General features: G+C 48.7%; 1 protein-coding gene across 3 annotated transcripts in view; it reads right to left on the bottom strand.

The window, feature by feature from the left end:
- Window positions 1-13,773, bottom strand: part of FOXN2 (forkhead box N2) — a 57,753-nt gene that overhangs the window by 26,339 nt on the left and 17,641 nt on the right. For 2 of the 3 annotated variants that reach the window (XM_035111073.3, XM_088667416.1), the window contains exon 2: window positions 7,953-8,503. In XM_035111073.3, the coding sequence (XP_034966964.3) occupies window positions 7,953-8,489 (537 nt within the window). In that variant the 5' untranslated portion in view covers window positions 8,490-8,503. Of the gene's footprint in view, window positions 1-7,952; window positions 8,504-9,813; window positions 9,966-13,773 lie in introns of those variants that run through there. The other variant, XM_035111074.3, reaches the window with a different exon arrangement.

The following is a 13,773-nucleotide window of genomic DNA, read 5'->3' as shown; positions in this document are numbered from 1 at the left end:
GCGAACTGTCATATTTCCTTGGCGTAAATTATGAAGTTCCTCCTTAGTCTGGTCCATATGACTATCGGACGAATACATCGTTTTCAAACCTTCTAGAAATAGTTTGACATTCTTCATGCAAGGATTCCTTGTTGCAATTAACGGTCTTAGCCACTCCCTGGCTGCCCCGGTAAGGTGCTCCACAATAAACGCTACTCTGTGCTCATCATCAGGGAACTCATCGTGGTGCAGCTCAAGAGCATACACAATCTCAGTCTCAAAGCCTTGAAATTCCTTCGGGTCTCCATTGAACTTGCTAACTAGGGTCCCAGCTCTCCTTCCTGGCAGCACTTGGACTTGGGGTGCCCCTCCCGCCTTGTTTTTCTCTGCATCCAGCTTGTTTTGGAGGTCTACCGCCACCGCCCTTAATTGCTGCTCTTTTTCCTGAAGCTCTCTCACCTGTTCCGCAAGTTGTAGCCGGTCGTCCTGGACCTTCTTAGTCTCCTCTTTAGCTGCCTTCAATTCTCCCTGCGCCTGCAGCGACAGCTGCTGCAGTTCTAGCTGGGCTTGCTCCGCGATCTGCCGCCACTTCTCCGCCTCTGACACGCTCATCCCGGCAACTCCAAAGTAGCCCAAAAATGATTAGGAGGTTGCTGTCACGGTGGCCGGAGTGGACTACTTCAGAGTAACGACGCCACGCAGCTCTGCATTTTATTCTTTTATTGGTGCTGCGTATTTACAGTGCTCAAGTCATTGCTATTTACACGGAGTGATGTGGTCAGTCGGTTTCAGAACCTCCTAATGGCTTTTGGCGCGTCTTTCTCCAACACAAAAGCTTTGGCAGACCCATCCTCTTGCCCCTCCTCTTCCTGCGTAATTCTGGAGTTGGGGGGATGGGTCTTCCCCCCTTGCTTGCCCCTTCCTGTCCCACCTGGGACCCTGGCTCCTCTACCTTGCCTGAGCCTCGGACACGACTTCCTGCTTCCCCACTGGAATCGGAACTCTCCCTGCTTTCCCCTTTGCTCGGGGACGGGCTTGAACTCAGGAGGGGAGGGACTTCGCGATATCCCCTGTCCCTCACAGGCTGTTTAAAGGAATTTATAAAGTTTGAAAAGCAACATTTCAATGTTGTTTTTTTAAAAATAAACCCTGCAACAACCCCATGTGCTCAATTAGGCTAGGAGGCAGTGGCTAAGGCCTAGGGCCATCTAGTGAGCTCCGTGGATTTGAACCCTGGTCTACAAGGTCCTAGTCTGACCCTGTAACCACTACCAAACACCAGCCAGCATCCATATTGTGCAATGGGAGTTTCAGCCCCTGGTGAGCACCAGGTTGGCCACCTTGGGATCAGTGGCAGATAATATGGCTTGTTTGCAGAAGATCCCAGGTTCAGACCCTGGGGTATCCAGGTTTTAGGTGGCTGACTAAGAAAGGCTATCACCTAAGACCCCGTCCTACTTGGTATGGAAGGCAACTTCATCTCCTGAAAGTATTATACCTTTATCCGATCGTCCTGGCCAGTCACTTCAGTTCATCATCACCAGAGGTGAAGCTGAAATCACTCCCCTGAATGTACTTCCTGGTGCAACTGGACTTCTCTGCAACCCTTCCCCTCTGCAGGGAGGTGGGACTGATTTGGATGGTCCGCCCCCGCTAATTAATGGATCCAAATGGTTTCCAGAGAGTGGTAGGGGATGTTTTATCCCATGTTGATGGGCTTTCAGCTGATTCCCTGGTGACCCGTTGGTATGTGGAGTTAACCAGGGCTATTGACTGTTTGGCTCCGAAGCGCCCTCTCCGATTGCATGGAGCCCGGACAGCCCTGTGGTTCTCCATGGATCTGTGGGCAATGAAACAATCGCTGAGACGGCTAGAGTGCCGGTAGCAGATAACTCATTCTGAATCTGACCGGACACGGGTTAGAGCTCAATGTCGAGCCTACCAAGTGCCGATAGCGATGGCGGAGAAGACCTTCTTCACCGCCTCTAATGCATCTGCGGAAAACAGCAGCAGGAGACTCTTTCAGGTGGTTCGCAATTAGCGGAACCACCTGCTCCATCGGGGCCCAGTACAGGGCACATGATCTCCTGCAATGATTTTGCAAAGTTTTTTGCAGATTAAGTCGCTCAGATTTGGGAAGAGGTTGACTCCACCGTGGGAGCAGGACCAGGGTGGGAGAGTGCTAGAGCCTTGTCTAGTCAAGCTGCGTGGGATCTATTCCAATCTGTTACCTCCAAGGGTGTGGACAGGCTGCTTGGATGAGTGAAACCAACCACCTGTCTCCTTGATCCTTGCCCATCCTGGCTTATAAAAGCTAGCTGGGAAGGGCTGGGTGATGGGCTTCACGGGGTGATGAATGCTTCTCTCTGTGAGGGAGCCTTCCCAGACCCACTGAAAGAGGTGGTTATCAAACAGCTTCTTAAAAAACCATCTTTAGATGCGGCCAATGTGGCCAACTATCACCCAGTCTCAAATCTTCCATTATTGGGCATGGTGATTGATTGAGTGGTTGCTGAACAACTCCAAGCATGCCTGGAGGATGCGGACCATTTGGATCCCTTCCAGTCAGGGTTCAGGCCTCACCATGGGACTGAAACTGCCTTGGTCGCACTGGTTGATGATCTCCGGCGGGCTAGGGACAAAGGTGAGAGCTGTTTCCTAGTCCTGCTAGGTTCCTAGTTCCTAGTCTCAGAGTCTTTTGACACCATCGACCATAACATCCTTCTGGGCCGTCTAGAGGGGTTGGGAGCTGGGGGCACTGTTATACAGTGGTTCCGCTCCTTCCTCCTGGGCCGTGTTCAGAAAGTGGGGGGGGATGAGTGTTCAGACCCCTGGGCTCTCACTTGTGGGGTGCCTCAGGGTTCTGTCGTCTCCCCCATGCTTTTCAACATCTACATGAAGCCACTGGGAGAGATTATCAGGGGGTTTGGGCTGGGTGTCCGTTAGTATGCGGATGATACCCAGGTCTACCTCTCTTTCAAATCAGAACCAGTGAAGGTAGTGAAGGTCCTGTGTGAGTGCCTGGAGGCGGTTGGAGGATGGATGGCGGCTAACAGATTGAGTTTGAATCCTGATAAGACAAAAGTACTGTTTTGGGGGGAAAGAGGCAGGCAGGTGTGGAGGACTCCCTGGTCCTGAATGGGGCAACTGTGCCCCTGAAGGACCAGGTGCGCAGCATGGGAGTCATTTTGGGCTCACAGCTGTCCATGGAGGCGCAGGTCAATTCTGTGTCCTGGGCAGCTGTTTACCAGCCCCATCTGGTACGCCAGCTGAGATCCTATCTGCCTGTGGACTGTCTTGCCAGAGTGGTGCATGCCCTGGTTATCACTTGCTTGGACTGCTGCAATGCGCTCTATGTGGGGCTACCTTTGAAGGTGACCCCAAAACTACAACTAATCCAGAATGTGGCAGCTAGACTGGTGACTGGGAGCAGCTGCTGAGACCACATAACACTGGTCTTGAAAGACCTACATTGGATCCCAGTACGTTTCCGAGCACAATTCAAAGTGTTGGTGCTGACCTTTAAAGCCCTAAACGGCCTCGGTCCAGTATACCTGAAGGAGCGTCTCTTCCCCCATCATTCTGCCCGGACACTGAGGGCCAGCGCCGAGAGCCTCCTGGCGGTTCCCTCGCTACGAGAAGCCAAGTTACAGGGAACCAGGTAGAGGGACTTCTTGGTAGTGGCACCCACCCTGTGGAATGCCCTCCCACCAGAGGTCAAAGAGAACAACAATTACCAGACTTTTAGAAGACATCTGAAGGCAGCCCTGTTCAGGGAAGGTTTTAATGTTTGATGGATTACTGTATTTTAGTATTTTGTTGGAAGCTGCCCAGAGTGGCTGGTGTAAATAAATTGTTGTTGTTATCATCATTATCATTATTACTTCTTAGAACTCAGCTATTTGTTGCTGGACTGCAGCTCCCACAATTGCTAACTATTGGCCATGCTGATGGGGGCTGATGGGAGTTGGAGTCCAACAAACTTTGGAGGGCTGTAGGCTCCCTACCCCTGCTATAAAGGATCTCGCAGGTCAGCTCCTTGCCTAGGCGATCAGAAATAAGTCAGTCTACTTTCAGTGGCCATCATTTCTAAATACTGTATGCTTGGAAATAGCAGACTTTGTCTTGAAGGTAACATCTGTGTGTTACAAGGGAAGCCGACTTTGCAGCAGCTGCAATCCCAATCCCAAAATGTGATGCTTTGTCCAAGCAGACATTTTTGTAGCAGTGATGAGAATATAAACAGGGAGAGAAAACGTTCATGTTGACAAGATGAACTCCAAGGACCCTTCAGCTTCTAAAATTCTATGATTTTGAACAAGGCAGGCTAGCTAAATAAAATGAACTGCAGAAACACACTGCGTTGGGGAGTTCCCGAGTCACCCCTAGCATCTTCACATTGCCAAAAACAGAAAATAAAACCAACTTTTTTTTTCTTAAAGTGAGCATTTCTTGAACATCTGTCATACCCTGCCTCCACTCCATGGGAAAGCAAAATAAGTACCCGTATATTCCGGCGTATAAGACAACTGGGTGTATAAGACGACCCCCAACTTTTCTAGTTAAAATATAGAGTTTTGGATATACTCGCTGTATTAATAAAATGACCCGGCGTATAAGGCGACTCCCGACTTTTGAAAAGATTTTCCTGGGTTAAAAAGTAGTCTTATACGCAGGAATATACGGTACTGTAGGTTTTGCATCACTTGCACTATTTACTACTGGTCTTTTACAAATCATAGTTCCAAAAATGCAAAGACAGGCCTGGCAATTTTTAACCTGGAAGCCAATAGCAGCTCTCACCAGCTCCAAGAATAGCAGGGGAAGCAGAGGGAGCAATAAATAGGCTTGCTTTTAAGTTCAGATCTTGGCCACTTTTGCACCCCTATGTCCACACTTTTTTCTGCATGAGAGAGCAATGGGTCAGTGGTGGTAGTGATGATGATGATGATGATGATGATAGTACCTTGCTATCTGACTGGGTTGCCCCAACCACACTGGTAGGGCACCTGCTCAATCTATAGCATAGAGAGGGAACTCCTGCCTTTAAATACTAAAGAGCTAGACAATACTGAGCTAGATAGACCAACGGCCTGGCTCGTAGAAGGCAGCTTTCTATCTGCAGTTACGTTTGACCTGAAAACTGGGTACAATTTAGCAGAAGCACGGCCCTCAGGTGAGAAACACGCCCTGCTCCAGGCAGCTACCCTGGCTATATAACAAAGCCGAGCTGTGTTATTTCAGCAGATTTGATCTGCGCACGTATCCTGTTTCCATTGCATAAGCAGATCCTCTGTGAGGAACTCCAAAACCGGTTTTGCAGAGCAACTTAGAAAGAACAGCAGTGTTCTTCCCCTTTGATACTCCTGAGTTCGGGTTGCATCAACACGCACACGCGAACACGTGTGCCTTGTACGTGCCTTCGTGCTTGAACTAAATAAAATAAAAAAGACGGAGGAAAGAGAGGTTCCTCCCTCCCCCCCTCCTGCCCACCCCCACCCCCAGCAAATGGCACACCACCGGATCAGCAGGAACGCAACCTCTGCATCGTGGCGGCGGCAGCCTCTCGCAAGCCAGCCAAGCAAGAGGAAATGCTGCCATGGCAACACAAACCAGGCTGCTATTTGAGCCCATACTTCACACGCTAAGCTGTCTCTACCCACCCCCCACCCCCACCCCGCAAACAGCACAACTTTCAAATAACTAATCTCTTCCACTTTAGGAAGCGGGGCTGACACAACATGCAATTTCCAGCTGTTCTGAAACAACCACATCCTTCCCCAGGGCGCACAGGCTCTGAAAGGTACACCCAAAAGATCTGGCAAAGCCTGAGTCACCTGGGCAGGTACCAAAGCAAGGAAAGCAACAAGAGTGGGCAAGCAGGGCACCAATATTAACTTCTGCGGCATGTCTTGCGCTCGTGTGTAATTATTACTGAGTCATCAGTGTTCAGAAAGGGGGGGAGAGGGTGCCTGTCCACACCCTTGGTTACCAATACATAGACGCAGACACTGACGGCACCCGTTCCAATGATCTCAATTTACTAGAGACAGTCCCTTGTATCCTGATACCTGCCGCAGGCAGTGTTAGACACTGAGATATGAAAGCTAGAAGATAAATGGCACTTTCATCCTAGGTTATGGGCGCAACAATGGAATGTCCAGGCATGCTTTCTTTAATAACAAGGATACAAAGCTGAAAATGAATGAACTGCATCTAAAACATTATGTTCCGTTTTTCACAGGGTCTAGTCCTTCCCCTGCCCACCCCCCTAATATTCTTAAGAGGGTCTCTTCTCCAGTCTTCAGAGAGTAGCTGGATGTGGGGAGGCAGGAAAAGGTCCTCCTTTCCTCCCACTCTGCAGTTTTAATCTGGAATCTTAGGTGCAGAGCTCAGAAACGGCTCGCGCTAATGAAATTACGTGTCGCAAAATGCACCTAGGACAATGGGAGCTTCGAACACTGGCTGCGGGTAAGTTATCTTCCTTGCACGATGCTCTTTACCATTCATGGACAGACCTACGAGGGTCTCCGTAGGCCAACAAACTCTTCCAAAGTGGAATCTCTTTTTCTTCCCCTGAACTGCAAGATCCTTCCTTGAAACAAGGACACCTAGCAGAAGTCCTCCTCACGCCCTAGCTACGACAACACTCTTCTCCAACTTGATGCCATTGCACTCCAGCTCCGACCAGCCTCCAGTCAGCACGGCCAATGATCAGGAATGATGGGAGTTGTAGCCCAGAGACATCAAGAGGGCCCCATACTGAGGACGGCTGTGCTATAAAGACTCCCATCTGTTTCTGGGGAGCAAGATGAGCCTGAGTTTTGCTCCCAATACTGCAGCTACAAGCTGTGGAAAGGTGGGCAAAGTTAGGTGGAAGCCCAATTTGTTTTCAATTCTACCACGGCAAACTAAAACAACAGTTGCAAAAACAGACCAAATAAAACTATTGTTGCACATTGCTAACAAATGCTGAGATTCTGAAGCAATGCCTCTCAGCCTTCCTAGCTCTCATCCAGGCTCCCAGGCAAACTAAGATAACCCAACAAAGTCACACAACCAAGAGGATTCTTGCTGACATCAGCCTAGTCCTAGGTGGCTAGGGTGCTAGACGGGGGTCTAGGGGAAGTGATGGGTGGGCCGGATGTGGACCAACAAAATGAAACCAAATTCTGAAAAGACAGAGGTGTTATGTGTTCTAAGTTCTCCAGCCCAGGAGGTGAGAAGAAGGCCTGGTCAGGATGGGGCTGCACTCCCCTGGAAGGAAAGTGTCAGTCTTTTTGGACAGCGTCAAAATACTCTTTGTTGGTTTGACTGCAGGGAACTTGTGAGGGGGAAAGGGTACAGAGAGCCCCCCCCCATCCTGAGGAGTAGCTTCTCCACCAGCAGTAGCGTCATCGGGGAGGGGGAAGAGTCCAGTGAGGAAGGAGGAAGGAGGAGACGGGGCTCTAGCAGCATAGGAGAGCCCCTGCTGCACGTGGGACAGGAAGAGAGAGAGGGGGAAGAGGGGGAGAAGGAAAACATGGAAAGGAGACCCTTTTTCCCTCCGGTTCCGGAATTACGCAGGAGGAAACGCGGGAGGAGATTTGGGGTGCCCAGACTCTTATGTTGGAAGAGGACGCGGAGCGCGCCATTCCAGGGTTCTGGGTCAGACTGAGCGGATGTATCCTGTATAGCTCCAGCACTGTAAATAGCCTGCACTTAATAAAAGCATGAAAAGGCAAAGGTCTGGAGAGTCGTTACTCTAGAGTAGTCGCAACGCATCACCTGTGACAGAACTAAACAGGGCTACCCCCTCTCAAAATTGTAGGGCAGCAAAGACATGTTTTGTGTTTGTGTGTTCCAACAAAACATCTGAATCAAAGGAAGTTCCACCACATCTCCCCTTAAACCAACAAGCAAAGCAAACTGCTTACGGTTTTTGTTTTTTAAAAAAAGAACAAAAGGAAGAGCAATAAGCGCCCAGTTCTCACCTTGCCGTGGCTTCTCTCCACCTTCCGGAAACACTTGTTCAAGGAAAGATTATGCCGGACCGAGTTCTTCCAGCCAGTGGGGGCCGTGGCAAAATACGGGAAGCGCTCCAGGATCCAGCTGTAGATTTCTTTCACCGGCAAGCTCTTATTGGGCGAATGCTCTATCGCCATATAGATGAGGAGACTGAAGGAATAGGGGGGCTTCGATGTGGCAGATTTCTTCTCGGGGTTGGAGTAGCAGGAAGAAGGGTAGGATGGCACACTGTCGCCCTCGATGTCGTACAGGGGGCTAACCACCGGAAGACCCTCACTTCCGAGGCTGAAGTTTGTTAGGAGGTTCGTGCTTTCGTGAAGCCAGTTCAAGTTTGTGAGCTCGTCGTCGGCCAGTTCGCTATCCACGGCTGTGGCCTTTGGCCGAGCCGCGTCTACCGCCTCCGGCAAGCTCCCCATTCTTTGGATGTGCCGCAGCCCCGCGGATTTCTCTGCCCCTGGCGTTTCAGCTTTCTTGTCCGGAGTCATTCCAGTTACTGGACCCATTTAATCTTGTTGGCCTAAAAACAGGAGGAAAAAAAGGTTTTATAGAAGCGTAAGGAGAGCCTGATTATCAGGCCAGGGGCCCACCTGGTCCAGCATTCCGTTCTCACAGTGGCCAACCAGGTGCCTGCGGGAAGCCTGAACGCAGGATCCAATCACAGGAATTAATAGAATCAGAGAGTTGGAGGTGACCCTGAGGATCATATAGTCCAACCACCTGCAATGCAGGTGTCCCCATACGGGGATCGAACCTGCAACCTTGGTGTTATCTCTGCTCTCCTGTGGCTTCCAGCAACTGGCATTCAGAAACATACAGTGGAGACAGAGTATAGCCATCATGGTTTGAAGTAGAAAGCTGCCTTAGATGAAGCAAACTATTGGTCCGCCCAGCTGAGTATTATTTACAACAGCACCAGGGGTCTGGGAGAGAACCTCAGGTCCAGGGGTGGATTGCAGACCTCTTGGCCTCTCCATCTGGACCTCAGGACTCTCCCATGGTCACACTAACCCTGTTTTGTAGCCTCCTTTCTACCTGGGCTGGAACATGTCTTTGATCTCCTATGAGGCCTCTTGCTTGGAGGACAGAGAAGGATCTGATAGGGTATGCAGAAACTAGCCCGCTGTACAAGGTAGAAAATTACATCCCACCCTCTGCCCATTTTTGCGTCTAATTCCCCTGACCACTGCTATGTGGTCCCCAGAAGGCTGCCCAGAAGGGAATGCAGTCCTCAGGCTAAGTCAGGTTCCTCAATCCTAGTCGAAAGTAACTGGCAACAAGTCTCCAAGTGCCATGGACTGGTTGGACGAAGGCACCCGTCAGGGAACCTCCTGGGAAGAAGGCTCAGAGCCAAGGGGTTGGATGACTATGAGTGGTTAGAGGGAGAAGAGAGAGCAGGCTGGGGAGAGGTGGTGTCGGAAGCTGAAAAGGCAACAGGGTTTAGTGAGCAGGAAGAGGCCGTGGCAGAGAGCAGTTCAGACTCCAACTCGGAGGCTGGAGAGGAGGCTGGCCAAGAGGCAGAGTGGAGACAGGCTGCTAAGAATCCAGGGAGTCTCCTTCTTTGAGCAGCTCCCCTCTCCCTGGTTTCCCATAAAATGCAGAGAAATTAAGCAGGCAGAGCAGAGGATGACTGTGCGCAGACAGGGCCTGAGACTGTGTGGGAAAGGCCTTGGCAAGGTGGAGGCCTAGTGGCTACCGGGAAGGCAGGGACCTTCAGTCCTCACAACTGCTTCATTGGGACAAGACCTCCTAAGAAGTGTTGCTGAGACCACTAGGCCAGAGCTGTGGGTTGTTCCCTGGCGTGGAGTGATGCATTGCTTTGTTGCTCACCTACGCCTGATTCCGGCCCCGACACCAAGGTTTCCGGGAGGAGTCTTGAACCCAGAACTTCCTGTGTGCAGAGAGCACTGAGCCAAGGCCCTTTTCCTGAGAGGACAGCTCCGTGTTTTTTGGAGAATTAAAATGCATAATAAACTGCCAACCTGAAATTTAATATTTTTTATTATCACGGTGGGTGCATAAAAGGCGATACTGTTTGGGCCATCTTTGCTTGGCTCCCTTCCACCCACACACCCTTCGGCTTGCTTATTGGCAACTGCGGATTCATTCGCCTGCAGGCGCCAGTTAAGAGGAACAAGTCCTTTGCCGTCCTTTCTGTCCCTTGTATTAATATTTGATATGTTGCATCATAAACTGTTGCTCTCATAAACAGTATTAAAACCGTGGCTTGCTCTTAACCACCCCCCCTTTGGAGGTGGCTGAATCAGAGACGCCATTTCCCACTGGGGGGCATTTTCATGTCAAAAGCTCAACGTGAGCACTTTTGAGCTCATTGGAAGGCAGGAATATACAGAAAGTGTGGTATTGGCTGGCCTGCCATTTCTGAAGGAAATGCAATTTTGGGGTGCTCAGTGGCAACACACTCACTACTAGGGCATTGGCAGGTAAAGATGGACATCGTGGGTTGCGCTTTTTTTAAAATAAAAAAGAGAGGAGGACAAGATTCCAAGAGCTCTCGCTTTGTTTGCCACGTATTCAAGCTCTGGGAAAGAAAAACTCCTGCGAATCTGCAGTAGGGTTGGAAATGAAACGGAGGAGGAAGAAGCGTTCACCTAGCTGTGGAAGGCACCGACTGGATAGCATTCGTGACGTCACAGACACACAAATATCCAGAGCAGTTTTGCACTTGCAGGTGAATAAACCCACTATAATGGCTTCTGCTTCAAATTAACCACTTAAGTATTAAAACAGATAAAAAATATGATTAACAATTGAAAACATCCACACACACACAAATTTAAAACTCAACAGACCAAGAAGTTTTGTATGTAGTTTCAGGTGAAGAGGGGGTCATGAGTCACCAACAGTGCTTGTGGAACCACAATTATGTGCAGCATCCATCGACTCAACAACAACAACAACAACAACAACAACAACAACAACAACAACAACATTTAGACACACACTGCCATGAAAATGAAGTTTCTCTGTTGCAAGAGAAATTCTCTGGAACAACAACAACAACATTTAGACACACACTGCCATGAAAATGACGTTTCTCTGTTGCAAGAGAAATTCTCTGGACTTGCAGTATTCTTCATGTCCTGAAGTCGGAAGACGCCTCCAAGAAAGATGGTTGGATCGCTAGCAACCACAAAGAAACCACCATGCAATTACTGCATTAAGAACGTCACCTAGCAAGGCCCAAATAAAGCTGAACCTTCAATATTGTTCAGACCCATCAAGGATGACTTGGCTTGCCTACACCGAATTATTCTGTAGGCACGAGGACAGATTGCTGCTCCCTGGAGAGATATAAGCTCCCCGATATACAAGCTCTCTCTAAATTAAAATATTTCATAAAAAGGTTTACCGCTAATGTGTTAAACTTGCAGATTATGGTCCAAACACATATACACATAGAAAAAAGATACTTCTTTTTTTTACTATTTCCTGCAACTACTTTAATTAAATTCTGCATCAAAAACCACTTAAGCATTTTGTAAGCTATAAAGCAGCAGAATTTATATTCTCTGCGCATATATAAAAAGAAACCTGTCTTCATTTCACAGTGGGAACCCACAGCCATATCAGTGTGAATCAAACAGAGTTATGACATCTAATCAAGGGAAGGTTTCTATAGCAATGGCAAAGCGATTTCTTCAGACCTGGCTAACAGGCAGCTGATACGCAAACAGAGCACACAATGCCTTTACATGCCTTATAATATCTTGGGCATCCACAAAACAAAGCTGAAAACCTGAGAGGTACATTGATGTTTACTTTTATTTCATTTTTTTAAAAAAAAGATGGGGGACCAAGCTGAGGGTACAAGCAACTTTCCCAAAATCAGCCATAACCCACAACAGTGATAGAATTTTAACCCGGGCACCCAGTGCATTCCAATCTTTGCTATGCAGAATGGAGGCTGTGCAACTCGCAATCGCTTCTCCATAGGATTGAGAGAACTGCCTGAAAAGCATGGGGCTGCAGGATGAATGGGTTGAAATAGCATCCCCCTACTTTCTCGAGCAGGATCTTGCATTAGATCTCAGTTCCTCCATGAGGAGGAGGAGGAGCCCATCCATTCATAAAAGGGACACGTTGGGTACAACCCACCGTCCCAAACATCCAGAAATATCACATGCCACAACATCATCACCCCCATATATTGTTAAGGACTTGCATAGAATGTTGTTAAATATTAAGAGTATTTCACACACACTTCAGAAACACATACTGCAGATTTGGGTGGCGGTGGGGGGAGGCAAGATACACTGAGATTAAGAAATAGTGGCCCAGTTAAAACATCTTATTTCAATTTTCCCAACAGCCTTTGTACATTCTGCCCCACAAGTGGGGGTTCCCAACTCATTCCCAGGTTGCCCTACCCATGGTTTGCCATGACGCAAGGCCATTAAACGCTAGACCATGATCTGAAGAGGGCTGACGAACCCTAGTTTGGAGACTGGCTGACTTAGTTGGCACTAACCTCCATACTATGGTTTGCAAACCTGCCTCAAACCAGGATGTGAGTTGGGTGCTGACAGTAGCTTCCCTGGTGGGACAACGTGGTAGACTGTGGCTAGAGCACTTGGAAAAGGATGTGAGCTTCTGAGAACAAGAGGGAAAGAGGGAGCATGAAAGTTTGTGTCACATACCCAAGCTAAACCATTAGATCACATGAAGCTAATTTAGAATGGGCAAGATGACGTGCCTACCTAGCCCTGCCTTCCCGAAACCAGTACCCTCGAGATGTTGTCAGACTACAACTCTCGTCAGCCCAACCAGCATGGCCCCTCTTGAGCTATCAGGTTGAGAGAAGTTGATCAAGTCCTTCCCTTATATAGAGAGAGTGGCTGGGGAAATAATAAATGAATAATAATAGTTGTTGTTGCTATTATTATTATTATTATTATGAAAACAAAAACTGTTAACGTACTAATTTTTAGCACACTAAAAGAGATTTATCATTTATTTGTGCACGCTTGCTAGGGGAAGTCACCTGAAGTCAGGTGTTTGGAACTGCCCAAGCGGATGGATATTGAACCCGTTTACTGAGCTGCAAATTTATTTTATGAAATAAAATTTCACTGTGGAATTTCTCCCCAAAGGGGGGGGGGAAATCCCACTGCACAAGACGGCTCCGAGGACTGGGACCCTCGCAAATCCTTGGCTGTATAGGAGTCAAATCAGCCAGCGAGCGTGTTGGATAAAGGAGGGATAACTGAAGCAAGAGAACCCGCAGCATTCCTAAACAGAGCTTGTTCAGCACTGCACGTTCCAATCGGCCTCTGAACGGCTGGACTGTGGCCTCATTACGCCAGAACTTACAAGCTTTGGCAGTTAATACCAGAGTGCATGATGTTGCAATGCTCTTTAGGGTGTGTATCTGCATGAGAGTGTAGGTGGGGGCAAAGAATCAGGAGACGGAGGAGGGTTATTCCTAGACTTGTCATTATGATCTGACATCCCATAAAACCTGTTTTGCCTCCTGGGCAAAACAAGAGAGGAAGTCTGCGTAAAAACAGACGCTACTATTTTACGCTGCTGAAGAGCATTCAGCTTCAGTGCCATAGTTGGACATGCCCATCCCCTTGTCCCCTGCTTCTGAGTACCAGCGGCTCAAAATCACAGGAGCAGAGAGCGCTCTTTTGCTCGAATCCTGTTTATGGGTATCTTGCTGGCCACTGTGAGAATGGGATACTGGACTAGATGGGCCATTGGCCGGATCCTGCAGGCTCGTCCTATGTTCATGTTAGGTGGTATCATTTCATTTCTATGCCGCTT

Source organism: Zootoca vivipara, chromosome 3 (assembly GCF_965207765.1).
Source record: "Zootoca vivipara chromosome 3, rZooViv2.hap1.1, whole genome shotgun sequence".
Classification (NCBI taxonomy): domain Eukaryota; kingdom Metazoa; phylum Chordata; class Lepidosauria; order Squamata; family Lacertidae; genus Zootoca; species Zootoca vivipara.
This window is presented reverse-complemented; position numbering and strand designations above follow the sequence as displayed.